Source organism: Staurois parvus, unplaced genomic scaffold, assembly GCF_062004578.1.
Source record: "Staurois parvus isolate SC_StPar_1 unplaced genomic scaffold, SC_StPar_1.0 ptg000488l, whole genome shotgun sequence".
Classification (NCBI taxonomy): domain Eukaryota; kingdom Metazoa; phylum Chordata; class Amphibia; order Anura; family Ranidae; genus Staurois; species Staurois parvus.
The window spans coordinates 1,938,639-1,961,534 of record NW_028318284.1 but is presented as its reverse complement, the minus strand read 5'-3'; the positions used below and the strand labels follow the sequence as shown (position 1 = coordinate 1,961,534).

General features: G+C 44.6%; 1 protein-coding gene across 1 annotated transcript in view; it reads right to left on the bottom strand.

Moving 5' to 3' along the window:
- The window catches only part of CTSE (cathepsin E), a 190,480-nt gene that overhangs the window by 42,722 nt on the left and 124,862 nt on the right, over positions 1 to 22,896 (bottom strand). Inside the window, exon 7 of the mRNA XM_089689651.1 lies at positions 11,696 to 11,837. Within this exon, the coding sequence (XP_089545777.1) occupies positions 11,696 to 11,837 (142 nt within the window). The remainder of the gene's footprint in view (positions 1 to 11,695; positions 11,838 to 22,896) is intronic.

Here is a 22,896-nt window from a genome sequence, read left to right as displayed (position 1 = left end):
CACTTTTGTCCCATTAAACACTCGCGCCACCTCATTCCCCTGTCAGGCTCCATGGCATTATTACCACATTCAAACAATGAAGGCAGTCTTGCGGAGGCTTGAGCGTAGGTGGCGCCATTCTGGCCAGACTGTTCATTATCAGGTTTGGAAGGAAGGGTCAAATTGAAACTGCTAGATCAAACTATTTCTACCATGCCATTGAAAAAACTCTTAGAAGCCCCAGACAACTCTTCTGCACAATTGATAGATTAATAAAACTTCACTGTCCCTTCACAATATCATCCTCAACACAGCTCTGAAACACTTTCTTGGATTTTTTTCTCCTTACAAATTGACAAATTAAGGCATCAAATTCTTACCACACCACATGTTTCTTCCACATCACTCCCTGATCCACCAAGGCTCTTCTCTCTCCCACTTCAGCCTCCCTGACTCTGCATCTATGATTAAATTGGTCTCTAATATGAAATCTTCCACGTGCATACTTGATCCTATACACACCTATTTATTTAAATTCTGTTTTAGTTATCTATGCCCCGTTATTCTCAATATCATAAATGACTCCCTTAGCACCTTTTTTGTACCAATGATCCTCAAAACTGCTGCCATTACCCTGGTACCAAAAAAACCCAACATTGCTCTGGACAATTTAAACAACTTTCACCCTATATCCAAGTTACCCTTCCTTGCCAAAATCCTCAAGCGGGCTATGATATTTCAATTACATAACCACCGGACTTTAAATAACCTTTTTGAACATCTCCAATCTGGTTTTAAGCAACTGCACAGAAGCCACCTTGGTCAAAGTCACTAATGACCTTCTGTTAGCTTTGGATTCCAGCTCACTAACTACTGTATTCTTATTTTACTAGATCTTAGTTTTGCCTTTAAAACTGAAGACCACAATATTTAACTCTCTCGCCTTGAAACCATCATTTGAGTCTCAGAATTGGCTCTGAAATGGATTAAAGTGGTTGTAATGGCTCAAGGTTTCTATGCATTTTATGCATGAAGGTAAAAAACCTTCTGTGTTCAGCAGTGCCCCCAGTCCCCTCAATACTTGCCTGAGCCCCATCGAGATCCAGCGATGTGCATGACAGCCTTGGCTGTTATGGGTCTCTGCATCCTCATTGGCTGAGACAGCAATTGAGAGCCATCGGCTCCCACTGCTGTCAACCACAGCCAATCAGCCAATGAGGAGAAGGGGGGGCCAAGCCATGGCTCATGTGTGAATAGACACACGGAGCAGCAGGTGCCCTGATAGCAAGCTGCTTGCTGTGGGGGCACCTGACAGGAGGGAAGATCCAGGAGAGCCTGCTGGGGACAAGAGAAGAGGAGGATCCACACTGCTCTGTGCAAAACCACTTCACACAGCAGGTAAGTATAACATGTTTGTTATTTTTCAAAAAAAAAGAACATTTAGTATCGCTTTAAGTCATTTATTACTGATTGCTGCCACTTTGTTTCCCTTGGTGGATTTCAGTCTGAAGTTTTTCCAGTCATGTACAGTGTTCCTCAGAGTTCAATTATGGGCCCCTTACTTTTTGCATTTACATGTTTCCACTTGGTCAACTGCTTAGGTCACATGGGCTCAATTATCACTTCTATGCTGATGACACTCAGATATACAGCCACACTAAACCAGATCCTACTTTGGCTGCTTCTCTCCTATCTAACTGTATTTGTAATATTAAAACTCAGATGGCCCACAATTTCCTTCAATTAAACTGTGACAAGAATGAAGTCATGCTTACCGGCATCCCCATCAATTATGTAAAGCCAGTCCTGATAGTCTATCAGGCACTGTACTTGAGCTTCAGTCTAAATTGAACATTCTAGGGGTGATATTTGATGCTAGTTTAAGAAAATGTTGTCAGAACATCTTTTTTCTACTTGAGAACATTGCTGGATCAAGGGGGGTGCTGGAGTGGGCTGTGCCCTCCCGGATTTTAGTTGTGCCCCTCCAGGCTGGGTGCCCCACTGAGCCCCCCCCCTGCACACTCATGGCCGGCCGCAGTTATGTAACGTAATCCGTCCAGACAGGAGCAGCAGAGAGGATAGAGCGGGGAGGAGATGCGGGCTTTTTGCGATCTCCCCCTCCTGTCATAACAGCGATCCTCCATACAGCAGGCTACACAGGATCGCCCATAACACTCAGAATCACACATAACACATAGCTGAGATCAGATTCCTTACAGCACCAATCTGCGCAATGTGTATCTGGCTGCAGTTTCCTGATTGGATTGGCAGCGGCAGTAGCCAGCTATGCACTGTGTGGAGGGATGCTGATCTTAGCTATGTGCTGTGTGGGCAGGAGGAGATCTCTTAAGTGCCCTGCCAGCAGTGACCCTCTCCTCAACTCTGCTGACCACTGTCACTGACAACTCTGCTGACCACTCTGCTGATCATGCTGACCTCTGCCATGCTGACCCCTGTCCTCTGCCCTGCTGACCCCTGTCCTCTGCCCTGCTGACCCCTGTACCCTGCCCTGCTAATCCCTGTACACTGCCCTACAAACTGCCGGCCCCCTGTACACTGCTCTACTGACTCTTATACATTGCTTTGCTGGCCTTGCATCCTCTGCCCCCCTGACATTTTTACTGCACCCCAAATCAGACAGGCTAGATCTGGCCCTTCTTGAGAAACAATGTTTGGCTATCATACTCTGTAGTTGAAAAGCTGATTGATACATTTGTGTTCTCCCGACTTGACTACTCCAATGCTCTACTCGCTGGTGTACCGAAGTCCAATATTAATCAACTACAATATGTACAAAATTCTGCAGCCAGATTCCTCACTAGGAATCTAGTGATCATATTATCCATGTCCTGGAGTCCTTGCACTGGCTACCTGTCAGATTTAGCATTTAAGATCTTCTTGCTCACCTATAAGGCTCTTCATGGATTGGCATCCCATTGTATGTCCAAACTTTTATCAACTTACTCCTCCTTGTAATCTCCGCTCCTAAAATTCTCATCTTCTGTGTGTCCCCCCTACTTACCTACACTCGATGGGTGACATAGGCTTATTCCGCTATGCTCCAAAACTCTGGAATTCACTTTCAAACAACATCAGAGAGTCATCTTCTCTAAACTTATTCAAATTAAATCTAAAAACTTTTTCTTTAGACAAGCATTTATGTAGTTTCCCCTTTTATTTCCATTGTTTTATCCGGTGTATTTCTTGTGTTTTTTCAGTAAAGGGCTTAGAGAAGCTATATAAAATACAGTTTATTTATTATTACAGGTACTTATATAGCACCGGCAATTAATGCATCTTTCTCTCTCTCTCTCTGTCTGTGTATATATACTGCTCCAAGAAATTAATGGAACACTTATAAATCAGAGTATATCATCAAGTCAATTAGTCTCCTGGGATATTGATCTGATCATTCAGGTAGCGGATGGGGTTGTTAATCAGTTTCAGCTGCTTTGGTGTTAATGAAATTAACAACAATTGCACTAGATGGGCAACAATGAGACGGCCCCCTGAACGGGAATGGTTTTACAGGTGGAGGACACCTTTTTTTCCCATGGTATGTTAAGGCATATCCATGGAGGAATGCACAGACCTCTACAGGCTAGACAATGGCACTCTGACTGCCATTAGGTTTTGGGATGAAATCCTTGGACCCATTGTCAGACCCTACGCTGGTGCAGTGGGTATTGGGTTCCTGCTGGTGCATGCGAAGCCCAGCCTCATGTGGCAAGAGTATGCAGTCAGTTCTTAGAGGATGAAGGAATTCATACCACTGAATGGCACCCACACTTGCCTGACTAAATCCAATAGAACACCTCTGGGATATCAGTACACTGGCCACTATGGCACATTGCAAGGAACATGGAATTTTTCATGTCTCTAGCAACAAACATTTGAGCATGACATTAGTAAAATTGAGATTCTACAGTGCTAAAGCACAATCCAACCTAAACTCTGTTAACTGGTCTGCTGAGCAGCTAGGGCACTGGTGATCAGCTGCAATAAAGTGTGGCTACTGGTAAAATTAAAAAATTTCACTATAGGCCTCTGACACTAGTATCTGGTAGGTGCCTCCCCCATTCTGAACTCTGGAAAACTAGAAAGTCTTTAATTGTAGTGGGGCCACTCATGCACTGAAAAGGTTAACTGCTCATTTAGTCTAGGGGATGAGAAAATAACTTTTATTTAATCAATCCTCTGCTCACTTGGCAAACAGCACTACTTTGCTGGACTGTGCCTTGGCATCCTCACATCCACTGCAGGACTATGGTCCCTGCATTGATCTTGATAATGTCAGAGGTCCTTAGACCACCAGTGGGTAGCGGGAAAGTGGCTGCAGGGACCAGTTTAGCAGTGTAAAGGAAACTCCAGGAGCAGAGGATCAGGTAAGTAAAACTATTGTACCCAGTCCCCTAGGCATAAATGAGCAGTTAACCCTTGCAGAGCAGGCACAACCCCACTGCAAGGGAAGACTTTTTAGTTTTCCAGAGTTCAGCATTAATTTTTAGTATCTTGTCTTATTCTGCAAGTATAGACAATGCACAGAACATTCTTTGGAGTACCCGGAAGAAACCCGCACAGGCACAGGGAGAATATGCAATTTCCAGGTAGGTGGTGCCATGGGTGGGATTTGAACCAACAACCCTAGTACTGCCAGGTGGAAGTGCTAACCATTTAGCCACTGTGCTGTCCCAAAAATCTACATTTAGACCTCCTGATAGAAGTGCTCTCTTTGCATTACAAACTCTCCAGTTATTATGATGTATACAGTAGTTTCTCTATACCCCAGAACTGCAAGCCCTTGGGGTCTTTATTATGATATAAAATAAAATGTTTCTTGAAGCCTACCTTTATATACATATACTGTATGTTCACTTCATATTACATAAAATGCAATCTTTAATATATTACTTTACTTTAGTTTGTGTTACATAATTGCAACAGTAGCACCTTCCATAAGCAAAAAACCTTTTTCCTCAAATAATGTTTTTTTTCCTTTTCTAGTGGTCTACACAATTCCTTGCCTTGATGCTTTTTATACAAAAATTTCAGAAACTCTGGTAATATAGACCCCAGATGCTTATCTTTTCTTAGGATGACCCAATGATTATTGATTTTGTAAATTTTTTCATATAGTATGTTATAATACAAAATAAGAGCTGCTCCAAAATCTTTTATTATCTTACCTTGTCCCTTATTAATTTCAGTAAAATCCTTTTCTACCCTTTTTGGATAAACCGTATACCCGAAAGGTAGGATTGTTTGAGATAATCCTCACCATTGGTGTAGTTGTAGTTTTTTATATTCAGAAACTGTCTTTTAGTGGTATTACATAACAAAGGTGTATGTGTAGTATATTGTAAATGTAAGGGTAGTGTTACCCTTGTGAGGTTGCGCTGTGTAGTGGGTACCCCTAAGCTTCTCTCCGCACAGCTAAGCAACAGGTATTTCTCACAAAGACTTGCATTCAATTACAATGACCAGTCTATTGGCTTAGTTTTGTTGTTTTATTAGGGAATATCAACTTAGATAAGGAAATAGGAATTATGGAATGCCCAGTTAGGCTTGAATCAATGGAAGGGGGGGCACTTCTTTCCTATGTACATAGGCAGATCCTGGACTGTCCTTTTCCTGAAAGCCGTCAGTCGTTACGGATCAGTAGCAGCTGAACTAGCAGTCTCTCAAAAATCAGCTTAACTTCTCGTAGCTACAGTATATGCAGAGATGTCTTTTCTCCCCCTGTAGAACTGCTCTCAGCTTCATAGCCTGCAAACACTACCAGCCCTTCTGGCTTCTTGGTAGATCTCTTGGGACAAAGATAAAGAATTGAGCCCAGCGCTGTCCTTAGAAAGCTTGCTACGTGTGGCAGTCTTTTCCCTTGTAGATCCCAGAGAGTGCTGCTGTACTCACACTGTCCTCTTTGCTCCCTGCTGCTCCAGGTCTTGATCCCATTCATGCCTTACTGCTGAATGTATCCTCCTGAGCCAGCCTGAGCCCAGTCTGAAGGCCGGCCCCCCTAGACCTAGGAGACCCCTCCGAGGCACTGACAGTTTCCTCAGCACTTCACCCGGCTCCTCTGTCAGCCTAACTCTCTCATATTTATGGAGCAGTCCACCACTCTACCAGGGCCTCCAAACCTGGGATTGTCTGGACTCCCATGAACATGCAGATTAGGTCTCCACCCCTTCCTGCTTACTGACTTCTGGAAGGTTCTATGGTCCTCCAGAGTCAGGAGGAGGTGATAGAGCCAAAACCTGTGGAGTCATCCAGCTGATCTGCAATAGCCTGACCTCAATCACAGACTCACACAATTACCATGAGTCATACACAATGATTTAACCTATAATTTACTACATTATTCTAGTAGCTCACTAGAGGGTGCTATATATATATATATATATATATATATATATATATATATATATATATATATATATATATATATATATATATATATATATACACACACACACACACACACATACACACAGTATATTCCTGATGTACAAGACATGCATAGACAAGATCCACTTGTTCAGTAAAAAAAACCTTATTGCCACAGAGATACTTATTATTTATCATCACACATATACAGTATATTTACAGCACATTGGTGCTGTCCAAGTAACTAGAAGGGCATTTTGGGTTGTTGTCTGGAGACTGGAAAATTGAACAAAAGACATTGCTGTGGATTAGAATAACTGGACACTGTGCAACTTAAAGACTGAGCCTCAGATGCAGTGAGTAAAATATTTCTTTTTTATCAGTATTATAAAGTCAAAATGGTTAGTAAGTGTGCAGGTGGTGTCAGTTCTGACAAAGTTAAGAAATGGGTGTTAAAATGTATTAAGCATCATGACGATCCTTATGAAATTCCAAAAAAATCTAAGCAGACATGGACTTAAAGGAAGAAATTTTTAGAGAAAAATATTTTTGATAGCAAAATTTCAGAAAGTAAGAGAAAATTGCGCAGAGCTTGTTATCTTGTTGTTTAGCTTTAGAAGATTCTGTGAGGAGTAAGGGTGAGGAAATTGCCCAGTTACAGAATGCACTTGATAGAAGCAGCAAGAACGGTGAGGTTTTACAATACCAATCAGAAGCTAAAGACTGTAAATTAAAAATTGCATAGTAGTGGTACATAGTAAAATGTTTTTAGATGCTTTGAATGAGGATATCAAGGAAAATATTTTAATGGTTACTCCAAATCCTCCCGACAAAGCATTAACCGAGAAATCTAAACGTGATGAACTATTAGAGGAAATTAGAAATTTAAATGAAGAATTATGACATTAGAGAGAAATTCACAGGAATGCAGATATGCATCAAATCTAAATTCCAACAATTTTCAGGACAAGACAAATTCAAACTTTCCATCAAATGAAAAAGATTCTCATTAAAACTGAGAATTTATTGCCAGCTGCACCTACTGTGACAACCACAGTTTACAACAATATTAATAATATAACTATTACAGCTTGTAATGAGGTCTTTGGAACTGAAAGAATTAGCCGAAATTCGTAAAGAAACTGGAATGGTTCCCGCTATGATTTAAACAGATTTTTAAAATGGTTTGATAACTTGCAGCATGCCAGAGATATGTACAATCTAAATCCATCTGATGTAGAAAGAATCATGCAAAATTCTATATGAAATGGTGTGTGGATGAGAATTAAACAGGTCTCTTAGGAAAAGGGATATATTAGTAGAATTATTGTGTGTGTTGTATGGTGTACGATCCGATGTTACTATATATAGGAAGGTCAAACAAATACAAAATGAATCTCCTTATGAGTTGGCACACAGGGTAGCTACTGTTATGGATCTTTTGCTCAGAAAAAGTCATGCATTTGAGAATGGAGGCTTGGTACATAGTAGAATGTTTTTAGATGCTCTGAATGAGGATATCAAGGAAAATATTTTAATGGTTACTCCAAATCCTCCTGATTTAAATTACATTTTGTTAAGAGCAGATCATTTATGGAGGAAATTAAAGATGGAGACTGTAAGAGTTGAAAGAGCAGAAGATTAAAACATATCCAAATAACTAGGGGAGATACACCAGGTCAAAAACATGTGATCCTAATGTGCAAAAAAGCTAATCAAAGTAATAATAAGCAAAAGACCTGGTGAAGATGACGTATAACAAAGTCAAATCGATCCAAGTGGGGGGAACATGTAGTAGATTGTAAGTGTAATTTTATATACATATATATATATATATATATATATATATACACACACATACACACACATACATACAGTACATACAATACTGTACTAAAAAAGTGTCAATATTTTATTTTAATCAATTAACAAAATGCAAAGTAAATAAATGGAAGAGAAATCCAAATCATATCAATATTTGGTGTGACTCCCCTCTGGTTTCAAACTCTTCTTCTACACACAGTGCTTGTGCACGCAGTTTTTGAAGAAACTTGGCAGGTAGGTTGTTCCAAACATCCTGGAGAACTACTACAGATCTTCTGTGGATGTAGAATTTCTCTCTCTGCCTATAATCCCAGACAGACTCAATGATGTTGAGATCAAAGCTCTGTGGGGGCCAAACATTCACTTCCAGGACTCTGGAAAAGAACTCCAGTTTTTCTTTACGCTGAAGACAGTTCTTAAAGCCAAACTTCACCCTTTCAAACACTATTTTATGCTGCTATCTTTGGTAAATAGATAGGAAAGTATATCATATTTACTTGTTTTAAACATTTTTTTTTTTAACTTCCTGGTTTTCATGCCTTGGAAAACTCCTGATTCCTAGCTATTCTTGAGGAAGTCACGTGGTTGTGACACAATGCGTAGAAACGGAGGCCAGTGACATCATTTCCAGTCGGGACGGAGGACTGTGTGGGATTCTCTGTGAAACTATCCATGCTGTTTTACAGTCTATGACTCAGTTTTTAATTGTAAGTGCATTTACATATTAAGTATCTTATTTGAATAAACTATTGGACTATGAGAACTGCTTTTTTTCCTTAATTAAATTCTAATCTCCACCGGGGACCACTGAAGTCTTAAATGGGACTGGCACCATTTTACATCCAAACCATCCAGGTTGTATTATGTATGCTTCCATCTGGCGGGTGATCGTGATAAGCTTGATTGCTGAGCTCAGAGCGCATTTTGACCTGTGGTACATGGGTCAATAAAACAGGTGAGGGCGCATTTCGTGTGGTGGAGGTGCACAAACTTTGTTGGATCCACTGGTGACCACTGTCTTGGGAAGTGTGCAACACAGATTATGCTCATGATTGGACTGCTCTGTGGGACTTATATATAGACTTATTAATTTTCTGCACGTTTTGCACTTTGTGTCATTTTTTTTTTTAATTACCTTCATCACATTTGAAGTAGTTATTTTCATTTATACACTTTTTTGGATTTGGGTTTTATAATTATTTATTTGTGGGGATTATTTTAGCACTTTAGTGAGTTAGCAGGGCTGTCAGGTTTTTATTGCCTTGTGCTCTATGTGATCACTAATTTTTTATCTATTTATTCATTTTCTTCCTTTATTTTTTTTCACTGATTATTTCACCGATTTGCTGTTTACTTGGGGACTTGTTTTCTAAACAGCCTTTTTGCTGCTGTGCATATTTATTATTCCATATATGTTATTTAATTATTAATGTATTTATTTATTTATGAGTTATTGTCTATGGTGAAATCAAGTGTGTTCACTCTTCCGAGTGTGAAGGGCTGCTAGCTGTTTAATCATCTGTCATTATTTTGACTTATGAGTATTGATTCACGATACTATTTTATTTATTTTGTTGTGATTGGTTGGGCAGCGCAACACCTTTTTATTTCTATGTCATACATCCCAGGAGTCTTCAGGAGGGGAGGAGGGGTTACCTTAGCTAAGCACACCCTCCTACTTGCAGGCCTGAGCTAAGGGCAGATGAATTCCAGGAAGTAAATGCTACACAAATCTTCTGCCCTTACTCAAGATGGCCACGACCAGATATGCTAAGGGGTGTTTTTCAAACTCACATAATATTTGGCTCCTTTTTAAATTGTAATGATTACTGAAATCACCCAAGTGGCCCTGATCAAAAAAGTTTACATACCCTGGAATGTTTGTCCTTGGTACAGGCACACAAGGTGACACGCAGTGGTTAAATAAAAAGGTTCATTTCCGGCATCTGTATTTTTTTGAATTTTGCAATTAGTGTCTGTGTATAAGTAGTCAATGAGTTTGTTAGCTCTCACGTGTAAGCACTGAGCAGGCTGTATCACAATGTAATGGAATGTTCTAAACATGGAAAAGGATATAAAAAGATATCCTAAGCCTTGAATATGTCAGTCAATACTGTTCAATCACTTAAGAGGTTCTCCACCTGAATTCTCAATTCAGGGATCTCTTGATATCAACACAAGGTTAGATAGACCAAGAAAGATTGCAGCCATAACTGCCAGAAGAATTGTTCAAGATACAAAGGAAAACTCAGGTAACCTCTAGATGGTCTATGCTTGCTATGACAGAAAAGGACTGAGTATTTTGAATGGGACTCTGAAGCCTGTTGTTTATTGCAATATTTGCAAATACTCTGCTGGATTTTGTCATCTGTTCTGGAATCTAATACATGCTAGTCTCCCTGGCAAAGAACCTCAATTCTGCTGAGATACTTAGTCATCATCACACATATAGTATATACAACAGTATGCTGACAGCTAGTGATGGTGATGTAATCATTCCTATCTCCTTAAAATAGTCATCTTATTCCTCTCTATGAAAATATCTAAGGCTCCATTCACACTGAGCTGAGTGTTTTTCAGACATTTTTTCAAGCTTTTTTTAAGGCATTTTTGAGCGTTTTTTTAGCAGATTTGCAAACGTTATAGGCATTTTTTTCAGGTATCTTTGCTGCAGCCAATAGATATAGAAACAGCTGATGTTTGAACTGAAAATGACTGAAATAAACGCTCATTCCCACTGTTCAGGCATTTTCCTTTCAAGTCTATGGGGACCAAACTCTCAGATCTGCCTGAAAAGTACCCCAAGTACTTTTTTGAGCAACAAGCATTTTGCTACAGGTGACAGAATGCTCAAGTGTGAACAGGGATCATTGGAAATAATGGGATTTTACTTGTTGAGTGTTTCTGAGTGTCCAGCTGAAAAACGCTCAATGGGGTCGTAAGGAAATTCATACACATTTTATCAAAGTGCCATGTTAAAAATCTTTTTGTTCTCATTCAACCTAGATACAAACTGTTCTAAGGAGGCCTGATGCTCTTTCCAGATGAGGCAGATGGCATCTACAAATCTCTTTTATAGCAATGATTTTTTTTTGGCTTCTCCTGTAATAGATATTAAGATTCTCATTTGGCCATAAAATATTAGCTCAACTGGGTGTAAATTTGGCCCCCTTGACAACTGCACTATGGCACTTTGTATATGGTAAAAGAGGAGCTACCATTGTGGCACGTTTGCGAATTATGTTAGCACTAAGCACTTTCAAATGATTTGGAGGCACAATTCCATATATTACAGGTATGTTGTTGTTTAGCATAAATAATAAGGTATCACACACTTTTTTTATATTGATATGAAATCTTACATATATGTAGGTAGTTGGAGTGCTGTACTTCTGTATTCATTAATACTAACGTGACATTTGTGTGTTAAAACTTTAGCTAAAATACTAACATAGCATACATGCAGTAACATTTACATGAATGAATGGTTATCTGATTTTCATCTTACCTCTCCATTTGTACTTGTGACTCCAATATAATTTTGAAGTTCTTCAATATCCCCTGATGGACCTGTGATCAAAGAGGTGCCAGTGTCTACAATGGCTTGACATCCACCACTGCAAAATGTCACTTGGCCTGCCACCTGTATGCTGGATTAAAGTGAGACCCTTTGATTATTCACTGTAATGTATGAAAACAAATGTAACTAGTAGAAAATCATGTAAGACATACTGATTGTCTCCAGACTTTTCCATATGCAGTAAAATCTTACCAATTACCTATGGCAGAAGGACATAAGTTAACATTATTATTATTATATTATTATACAGTATTTATAAAGCGCCAACAGTTCGCTTAGCGCTGTACATTACAATGGGAGACAGAACATGCGACAGTACAATAACAATACAATGCGATACACGAGGGGTTCGAGGGCCCTGCTCCTTGGAGCTTACAATCTAGGAGGGAGGGGATAGTGGTACAGGAGGAAATAGCTGTGGGGGATGGAGTGGTAGGAAGAGTGGAGGAGGTTGGGAATTAGCGGGGAGTGGGGTAGGCTTCCCTGAAGAGGTGGGTTTTCAGGGTGCGCCTAAAGGAGTGGAGAGTAGGTGATAGTCTGATGGATTGGGGTAGGGAGTTCCAGAGTATGGGTTATGCCCTGGAGAAGTCCTGGAGGCGGGCATGGGAGGAGGAGACTAGGGAACTAGAGAGAAGGAGGTCTTGTGAGGAGCGGAGAGTGCGTGTAGGGTGGTACTTGGATATTAGGTCGGTGATGTAGTTTGGGACAGTATGATGGACAGCTTTGTACGTCAGTGTTAGGATTTTGAATTTGATCCGTTGGGCAATCGGAAGCCAGTGGAGGGATTGCCAGAGGGGGGTGGTGGAAACGGAGCAGTTGGTAAGGTGGATGAGTCTGGCTGCCATATTCAGGATCGACTGAAGCGGGGATAACCTGTGGTGAGGCAGGCCAGTGAGGAGGGAGTTGCAGTAATCGAGTCGTGATATGATAAGGGAGTGAATGAGCTGCTTTGTAGTTTCTGGGGTTAGGAACGTGCGTATTTTGGCGATGTTGCAGAGGTGGAGTCTGTATGAGTTTGTTAGTGATTGGACTTGGGGCTGGAAGGATAGATTGGAGTCAAGAATGACACAAAGTACTCTGGCCTGCGGGGCGGGCCTGATGGTGGCATTGTTGAACGTGATGGAGAAGTCAGTGGGGGGTGGTGTGCACACTGGGGGGAAGACTAGGAGCTCAGTTTTGGAGAGGTTCAGTTTAAGGAAGTAGAGCAACATCCAATCTGATATGTCGTTCAGTAGGCTTGTGATTCGGATGGAGACTGAGGGGGTGAGGCGAGGGGTCGAGAGATAGATTTGCGTGTTGTCGGCATAGAGGTGGTAGTTGAAGCCGTAAGAGTGTATGAGTTGGCCAAGGGAGGAGGTGTAGATGGAGAAGAGAAGGGGCCCCGAGGACAGAGCCTTGAGGGACCCCAACGGAGAGTGAGGGGGAGGTGGTAGCGTTATAGGTAATGCGGAAGGAGCGTTGTGATAGGTAGGACGAGAGGCAGAAGAGAGCGGAATCTCTGAGGCCAAGGGAGTGTAGTTTTTTGAGGAGGAGGGGGTGGTTGACTGTGTCGAAAGCCGCTGAGAGGTCGAGGAGTAGGAGCACTGAATAGTGGCCATTAGCTTTGGTGGTTAGCAGGTCGTTGGAGAGTTTGAGTAAGGCGGTTTCGGTGGAGTGTAGGGGACGGAAGCTGGACTGTATTTAGTTTGCATCAAAGCACATTTACAAGAGATCAGGAACCACTCTGTCTTGTTCCTGAACATGTGATAACCTTCACTTGCTGATTTTAATAGTAAGAGCTGTGTACTTGATGCAAATATGTGAGGATATGCTTTACAAACACACAATTTTATATGAGTATGTATTTTATAAAGTTTGTACTGTAAATTGAACTATATGAGACATTTGAATTCTGTAGCATTGTATGTGTTTTTAATCATTGTTTAATCCCCCACTGTCAAAAGTCATTACGGCGGAACTTCTCCTTAAAAGGGACGTTCTGCTGATCCTCCTCTTGTTCTCCTTTTGGCACCTTTTTTTTTTTTTTGGGCAGGTACCCACTCCCACTCAGGCAATCAGTGGAAGTTCAACCCCCCCTTTCCCCAGCCACCTGCCTCCTGGGACATGTCACAGCAATGCCATGTAAGCAAAGGAGCCAGGAATAGTTAAGGAGTTCTCCCCCTTAAATCATACCTGCTACTTCAGGTCTGGTATGTGGTTTATTCACAATCAGTTTTTCTAGTCTTTTTTGAACACTGGTTTCTGTCAGCCACAAGGCTTTATTCAATATAATATTATTATTCTTTTGAAATGTTATATTCTTATCCTTCCTTCTTCTACAATAATTTACTGTTTGTTTTATCCCTTCAGCCACTAAGACTTCACCTCATCACAAGCCCCGTTAGCAGTGTAAACCTGCATAGTCACTATCAAATCACTCTCATCCACCCCTTCTACCTATCCTGTCCCTCTGAAAAAGAATATACTATTGGATAGTCACAAGCCAGTCACATGAGCTGTCAAACCAGGTTCCTGGTATTCCTATAAAGTCAAAATCCTTATCAGCCTTATCAGACATTCTAGTTCTTCCATTTCATTAACCAGACTTCTAGCATTTTTGTATATACCTTTTAATTTTGTACAAACACATTTTATTTTATTCTTGCTCACTCTCAGGTGACAGTCTAAGACTAGCATTGGTCTTAGATACTTCAGTTTCTCTCCTTTTTGTCATATTTCCATAGGGGGATATTGAGTAAATGAATCAGAGTAATGGGGTTATCCTAACATGTGGTTTTATTGCTGGTGACACACTGGGTTTAATATTGTCTTTTATTAGCTGGGCTTTCTACACTAAGTGAGCTTGTCTGCTAAATATTTTTTCTTAAGTGCCAGGTTAATCTAGGTGTTCCCTCTTTTTACTATCTTTGAAGGGGACGGTTGTCACTTAAAGCAGTAATAAACCACAGCTGGAGAAAAAAAATCCCCTGGAAGGTAATGTCATAATGTGCTAGTATGCATCGCATACTAGGACATTATGCAGGACTTACCTTAAAACAAAGCCCTCCAGCAGTGCGGTGTCCCCGCTGCAGAGGTTTCCATCTGCATCCAGTCTTCCTTCTGGGTTTGCAAATCCTGGCCACTGGACTGGCCGAGCCGCACTGACGTCACTACCGCGCAAGCGCGTGGGAGTCTCGGGATACGTCACAGTGCTCTGAAGGAATGGCATAGGTATGTATTGAGTTGGCCCATCCTTTGCAGCTATAACAGTTTCAACTTTTCTGGGAAGGCTATCCAGAAGGTTTAGGTCACAATGCAGTCAGACAAGTACCGTTCTCCTGGCAACCGCCAAATCCAGGCACGTCCATCGGAGTGCCAGACAGAGAAGCGTGATTCATCACTCCAGAGAATACGTCTCCACTACTCTAGAGTCCAGTGGCGGTGTGCTTTACACCACTGCATCCAATGATTTGCATCGCACTTGGTGATGTAAGGCCTGGATGCAGCTGGTCAGCCATGGAAACCCATTCCATGAAGCACTGTTGTCATGCTAATATGAAGGCCACATGAAGTTTGGAGGTCTTTAGCTATTGACCCTCTAGACAGTTGGCAACTTCTGTCAATATATGTGACCTACCACTTCATGGCTGAGTTGCTGTTGTTCCCAGTTGCTTCCACTTTGTTATAATACCACTAACAATTGACCGTGGAATATTTAATAGCAAGGACATTTCACATTATTGCACAGGTGGCAACCTTTCACGGTACAACACTTGAATTCACTAAGCTCCATCTTTCACTAAGCTTCCTTCTTTCACAAATATTTGCAGAAGCAGTTTGCATGCCTAGGTGCTTGATTTTATACGCCTGTGGCCATCAAGGTGATTGGAACACCTGAATCCAATGATTTGGAGGGGTGTCCCAATACTTTTGGCATATATAGTGAGTGTGTATATATATATATATATATATATATATATATATGTGTAAGGAACTGCCTGGCAGTACCTCTAGCAGCCCACTTGTCAGGTTTCCCCAGAGCGCGGAGTCTAAGTCCCGGTCCGCTTGTTCACCAGGGCCCCTGATGGTGGAGATGGACTTGGAGCGAACCGAGACCAGGTTGCGGCTCCTGGGTACACCCACCTGTGGTAGAGGAATCCGCCAGAGGTTCCTGCAGGGTGAGAGCCTGATGTGAAGAGGCGGATATGCCAGGGCAAGGTGGATGGATGAGCAAGAGCGTGGTCAGACAAGCCGAGTCGGTAGCCGTGGGAGCAGTGCGGTACAAAGCAGTGGGCAGAGAATGGTCGGGTCACACGCCAGGTCAGCAACAGAGGAACAGATCCACAAGGGGGCATCCAGAAGGGAGGTGTCAGGACACGGGTGTTCTGCAGCATCGCGCCGGGCAGCGCATGCGCAGAACGCCAACACGCTCTAGCCAGCGGGCGACGGGACCTGGACGAGCACGACTGCGGCGGTGGCCGCACATGCGCACTCGCGATCGCGGACACACGCCTGGCACCAATGACAGCGCAGGGCGGGCTATTTAAACAAGAACAGAGGTATGTCAAATTGCCGTTTGGTCTTACCTGCTCTGTGTCCTGATTCTTGTTCCTGTGATTGTTCCGTTGCCGACCTCTGCTTTGTACCTGACCCTGCTGACTTCTCCTGATTAACCCCTGGCTTGCCTGACCATCCTTCTGCCTGATCCTTGGTACCGCGCTGCCCGCTAGTTGCTGAACCTGGCTTGTGACTCCGACCATTCTCTTCTTACTCCTCTGGTACATCGCTGCCCGCACAATACCGACCCGGCCTGTCTGACTACACTTCACGCTACCCGGACGATCCATCCATCCCGCACGGATCCCTCCCTGACAGTAAGTCTGCCAGACTCTTCACATCAGACTCCGTTTCTCGCACACCTCTGACGGTGCTCTCTACCACTGCCGGACGCACTCAGGGGTCGCGACCTGGTCTCAGTCTGCACCAAGTCCATCCCCACCATCAGGGGCCCTGGTGAATAGCAGATTGGGACTTGGACCCCACGCCCTGAGGAACTCCGCGCTGTGGGCTGCTAGAGGCACCACCCTAACAGTACCAAACGGCCAATATGTCGGAGCCTGGAAGAGGACCCTCCCCGCTGGAGGATATATGTCAGCACCTGGCGGCACTAACCCAGGCGGTAAAAACACTACAGGAGGGTTATACCCACCTGGAAGGTCGGATCCAAACATTGACCACTTCCATTCCGGCACCCGATGACCCGGGTCCCTCATCTTTGACCGGCAGCACTCTGGGAACCCCTGCCGGAGCTGCAGGGGCTACATCCATGCCGAAACCTCATGTTCCGATACCGGAACGATTCAACGGGAATTGCACTAAGTTCAGGGCCTTCCGTAATGCCTGCCAGCTGTACTTCAGGCTGCAGCCACGGACATTTGCCACAGAATCCGTGAAAGTGGGGTTTGTCATTTCCCTGTTGCAGGATGAACCCCAGGCCTGGGCCCACTGGTTACTGGAGACCCAGCAACCACCACAGCTGGAATCAGTATCAGCTTTCTTTGAAGCGATGGCCCTCCTGTACGATGATCCCGAATGAGCAGCTTCAGCTGAATCGGCCCTTCAAACACTCAGACAGGATTGTAGGGCGGCCGAGGAGTACGCAGCAGAATTCAGACGTTGGATGGGAAATACGCAGTGGAACGGATGCGGCCCTGCGTCACCAGTTCCACATCGGTCTGTCCGAGTCATTGAAGGACAAACTAGCCAGGGTAGGCATACCAGCCATGTTAGAAGATCTCATTACCCTGGCTATCCAGATTGACCGACACTTGCGAGAGCGCCGGATGGAAAGGTCCGGCCAGGGCCTGAGGCCTGCATGGATGTTACCCCGTGCACCGGCGCAGGCCACTTTGCCTACTGGAAATCGCAATCCGGAAACAGCGGATCCTCCCGAACCGCTGCAAGTGGGGCTAGCTCGTCCTTCCTTAACACCCGAGGAATGCCAGAGACGTCGACGCAACAATCTGTGCCTGTACTGTGGGGAAGTGGGCCACATGGTACATTCCTTCCCAGCAAAAGCGGGTAAGTGTGCATCTGTTTTTTCTGCCACATCTTCCACTGCCATGAACAATTTTAGTTACTTAGCAGTACCTGTCTCATTCCAGCTCCCCGGAAGGATCGTGACGGCCACAGCGATCGTTGATTCCGGGGCCTGTAGCTGTTTTGTAGATCTGGGTTTTGCAGCACGGTTCCAGATTCCCCTACAGACTAAGGAATGTGGATTTAACATTTTTCTGGCTGATGGGTCCCGAATCAAGTCAGGGGTAGTAGACCGGGAGACCCCACCTCTCTGTGTGACAGTTGCCGGGAATCATCAGGAATTCCTTCGTTTGGATGCCATCGCATCCCTTCTGTTTCCAATTATTCTGGGGCTTCCGTGGCTGCGAGCCCACGACCCCCAGATTAATTGGAAAACTGGTACCCTCCAGTTCAGCTCCCCATACTGTCAGGTGCACTGTTGTCCACAGGAGCCGCAGGCTCCGCGCTCACTATTATGCTTAGATATTGACGCAGAATTGACGCAACTCATTCCCCCGGCCTACCACAAATTCCTTGACGTATTTAGTAAGCGAGGAGCGACAACCTTCCCCCACACAGAGCCTATGATTTCCCGATCGACCTACTTCCTGGATCCGAGGTACCTTTCGGGCGAATTTTCCCCTTATCTGAGAGAGAATTGGGAGTACTCAAGGAGTATATAGATGAGAATCTCCAGAAAGGGTTCATACGTCCCTCCACGTCCCCGGCCGGGGTGGGTATTTTCTTCGTCGAGAAGAAAGATAAATCCTTGAGACCCTGTGTGGACTACAGGGAACTCAATAAGATCACGGTAAAGAACAGTTACCCACTTCCCTTGATACCGGAATTGTTTCAGAGGCTCAGGACAGCATCCATTTTTACAAAACTGGATCTAAGGGGGGCTTACAATCTGGTCCGTATTCGGGAGGGAGATGAGTGGAAAACTGCTTTCCGTATGAGGTTTGGGCACTTCGAATATTTGGTAATGCCCTTCGGTCTATGCTATGACCCCGCAACATTTCAACACTTCATTAATGATGTGTTCAGAGATTTCTTTTTTTTGTGGTCATCTATCTAGATGACATTCTGATCTTCTCTGCATCCCTGGAAAAGCATAGAGGTCACATTAAAAGTGTGCTGGAACGGCTCCGTCCACATGGCCTATACGCAAAAGCAGAGAAGTGCAGCTTTGAGCAGCACAGTATCCCCTTTTTATGACTAATCATCTCCACCACCGGGGTAGCCATGGACCCCCAAAATATCTCTGCGATTCTGGAATGGCCGGTGCCGGTGGATAAAAAGGGGGTGCAGCGATTCATTGGCTTCGCCAATTTTTACCGGAAGTTTATCAAGAACTTTTCAGGCCTTGTGTCCCCCATCACTCAACTCACCAAACAAGGAGTGCGTTTCAGGTGGACGCCTGAGGCACAAATAGCTTTCGAATCCCTGAAGAGGTTGTTCACCGAGGCCCCCATATTGAGCCATCCGGATTGCTCACTGCCCTACATCCTAGAGGTAGACGTCCTAGGAAGGGCGTGAAGGAACTGATGCACCCCGTGGCATTTTTCTCCAGAAAGCTGTTGTCTGCGGAGAGGAATTATGACATTGGGGACCGGGAACTTTTTGCCATCAAGGCAGCATTAGAGGAGTGGAGGTACTTACTGGAGGGAGCCGTGCACCCAATACTAATTTTCACGGACCACAAAAATCTTGAGTACCTGAGGATGGCGAAGCGCTTGAGGCCATGTCAGGCTAGGTGGGCACTCTTTTTCTCTCGATTTGTGCTCCACATCACATATAGGCCCGGATCAAAGAACACAAAACCCGATGCACTCTCGCGTATGTTTGAAGATCCGGAAGAACCCCACAAACCAGACACCATCCTGTCTTCGGGGAATTTCCTCGCGCTACAAACTGAGGTACGGTCCCAATTACAGGCGGCATCCATGGAAATGCCAAACCTACTGGGAGTTCCGTTACAGAATAAGGAAGGACTTTGGTGGAAAGAGGGACGGATCATGGTACCCGAAGAATCCCGCACCGCAGTCTTAGGTCACTGCCATGATCATCCTCTGGCTGGCCACTTTGGGGTCTGGAAAACATTGGAACTTCTGCAAAGTGTGTTCTGGTGTCCCAGCATGTCGAAGGATTGCGAAGCATACGTGAAGTCTGCCAGAAGAATAAGCCTTCCAGGAACAAGTCTTGGGGTCTGTTACGACCCTTACCCATACCTAACAGGCCATGGGAAATGATCTCTATGGATTTCATTGTAGAGCTCCCACCATCCCAAAAACATACCGCCATCTTCCTGGTGGTGGACCGCCTATCTAAGATGGCCCATTGTCTGCCTCTAAAGAACACACCATCCGCTGCAGAGACAGCTCGAATCTTCGTAAAGGAAGCTGTAAGACTTCATGGAGTCCCAAAGGATATAGTTTCAGATAGAGGAGTCCAGTTCACCTCTAAATTCTGGAGAGCACTATGCAAGACTCTGGGAATCAAACTGTCATTATCCTCAGCATACCACTCACAGACCAACGGACAGACAGAACGTAAAAATCAAACCCTGGAGCAGTATCTCTGATGCTACCCGTCGTTCCTTCAGGATGACTGGCTGACTCTCTTGCCGCTGGCCGAGTTCACGTATAATAATGCGAACCACTCTGCTACTCAACAATCTCTGTTTTTTGCCAACTACGGATTCCATCCGACATTTCTACCTGACACGATTCCAGAAAGTCCAGTACCAGCTACACAAGACATGTTACAGTTCTTTGCAACAAATAACAGGGTGCTTACAAGAGGCTATTTCAAAAGCTCAAGAAGGTAGTAAGAAGGCCTTCGATAAAAGAAGGAGAGGCGAGCTTGTTTTGCATCCGGGGGACCAGGTCTGGTTAGCCACAAAGAATCTAAAGATGTCATGCCCATCAAGAAAATTGGGACCAAAATTCATGGGTCCATTCAAGGTGAAACGGAAGGTTAACGAGGTGGCATATGAGCTCATACTCCCTGAATCCTTTAAAATACACCCAGTGTTTCACGTGTCCTTGTTGAAACCCACAGCACCAGATCCATTCCCGAACCGGAGATCTAGGCCTCCGGAGTCCATAAACATTGATGGGGAAGAGGAATTTGAGGTTGAAACAATTTTAGACTGCAGAAAAAGGGGAGGCCAGACTCAATTCCTCATTAAATGGGAAGGGTACGGTCTGGAAGAAAACTCATGGGAACCATCCCAGAACATCTATGCCCCTAGACCAGTGATGGCGAACCTATGGCATGCGTGCCAGAGTTGGCACGCAGAGCCATCTCAGTGGGCACGCCAGGAAGAAGAGGAAGATGAGCGCACACGGACCACGCACACTCACTGGCCATCCAGATCTCATCTACACTGGACCCCCATCAAACTACATCTCCCACATGTCTCTGGGGCCAGGGTGGGTGTGGACGAGAGGAAACGGCTCCTATGCAGATCTGGCACCAGGGGTGATGGGCGTGGAAGAGAGGAAGAGGCTCCCACACTGCTCCGGGGCCAGGGGCGATGTGTTCCGCGTGGATGGGAATGAGCTGCTGGGTTGGAAGCCACACCGACACTGCCAGAGGTGAGATTAACTGCTTGCAGTGTCATCCATCAGTGCCCAGAAGTGTCACCCATCAGTGCCCAGCAGTGTCGCCTGTCAGTGCTGCCCAGCAGTGCCACCTGTCAGTGCCCAGCAGTGTTGCCCATCAGTGCCACCCATCAATGAGGCCCAGCAGTGCCGCCGATCAGTGCCGTCTGTCAGTGCCTCCAGTTGGTGCTATCAGTCAGTGCAGCTTATCGGTGCCCATCATTGCTGCATATCAGTTCATCATCAGTGCCTCCTCATCAATGCCCACCAGTGCCGCCTCATCAGTGCTACCTATCTGTGCCGCCTCATAAATGCCCATCAGTGCTGCCTATTAGTGCAGCCTCACCAACGCACATCAAAGAAGAAATATTACCTGTTTGCAAAATTTTATAATAGAAGCAAAGAAAACCTTTTATGTTTTTAATTTTTTGCTCTTTTTTCATTTATAGTGCAAAAAATAAAACACCCAGTGGTGATTAAATACCACCAAAAAAAGCTCTATTTGTGTGAAAAAATGAGTGTTGCATGACCGCACAATTGTCATTGTCAAGTGCAACAGGACTGAAAGCTGAAAATTGGTCTGGGCAGGAAGGGGGTAGAAGTGCCCGGTAGGCAAGTGGTTAATTGCAGTGTTGGCACTTTGAAATAAAAAAGTTGGTTTTGTGTTGCAGTTTTGGGCACTCGGGCTCAAAAAGGTTCGCCATCACTGCCCTAGACTGATTCGGGAATTTTTCGATAACCATCCACACAAGAGAGAGCAATTGGGCATCCGGCGGCTGCCCGTAGGGGGGGGGAAAATGTGAGGACGCGGGTGTTCTGCAGCATGGCGCCGGGTGGCGCATGCGCAGAACGCCAACACGCTCTAGCCGGCGGGCGACGGGACCTGGACGAGCACGGCTGCGGCGGTGGCCGCACATGCGCACTCGCGTTTGCGGACACACGCCTGCCACCAATGACAGCGCAGGGTGGGCTATTTAAACAAGAACAGAGTTATGTCAAATTGCCGTTTGGTCTTACCTGCTCTGTGTCCTGATTCTTGTTCCTGTGATTGTTCCGTTGCTGACCTCTGCTTTGTACCTGACCCTGCTGACTTCTCCTGATTAACCCCTGGCTTGCCTGACCATCCTTCTGCTTGATCCTTGGTACCGTGCTGCCCTCTAGTTGCTGAACCTGGCTTGTGACTCCGACCATTCTCTTCTTACTCCTCTGGTACCTCGCTGCCCGCACAATACCAACCCGGCCTGTCTGACTACGCTTCACGCTATCGGACGATCCATCCATCCTGCACGGATCACTCCCTGACAGTAAGTCTGCCAGCCTCTTCACATCAGATTCCGTTTCTCGCACACCTCTGATGGTGCTCTCTACCACTGCTGGACGCACTCAGGGGTTGCAACCTGGTCTCAGTCTGCACCACCATCAGGGGCCCTGGTGAATAGCAGATTGGGACTTAGACCCCGCACC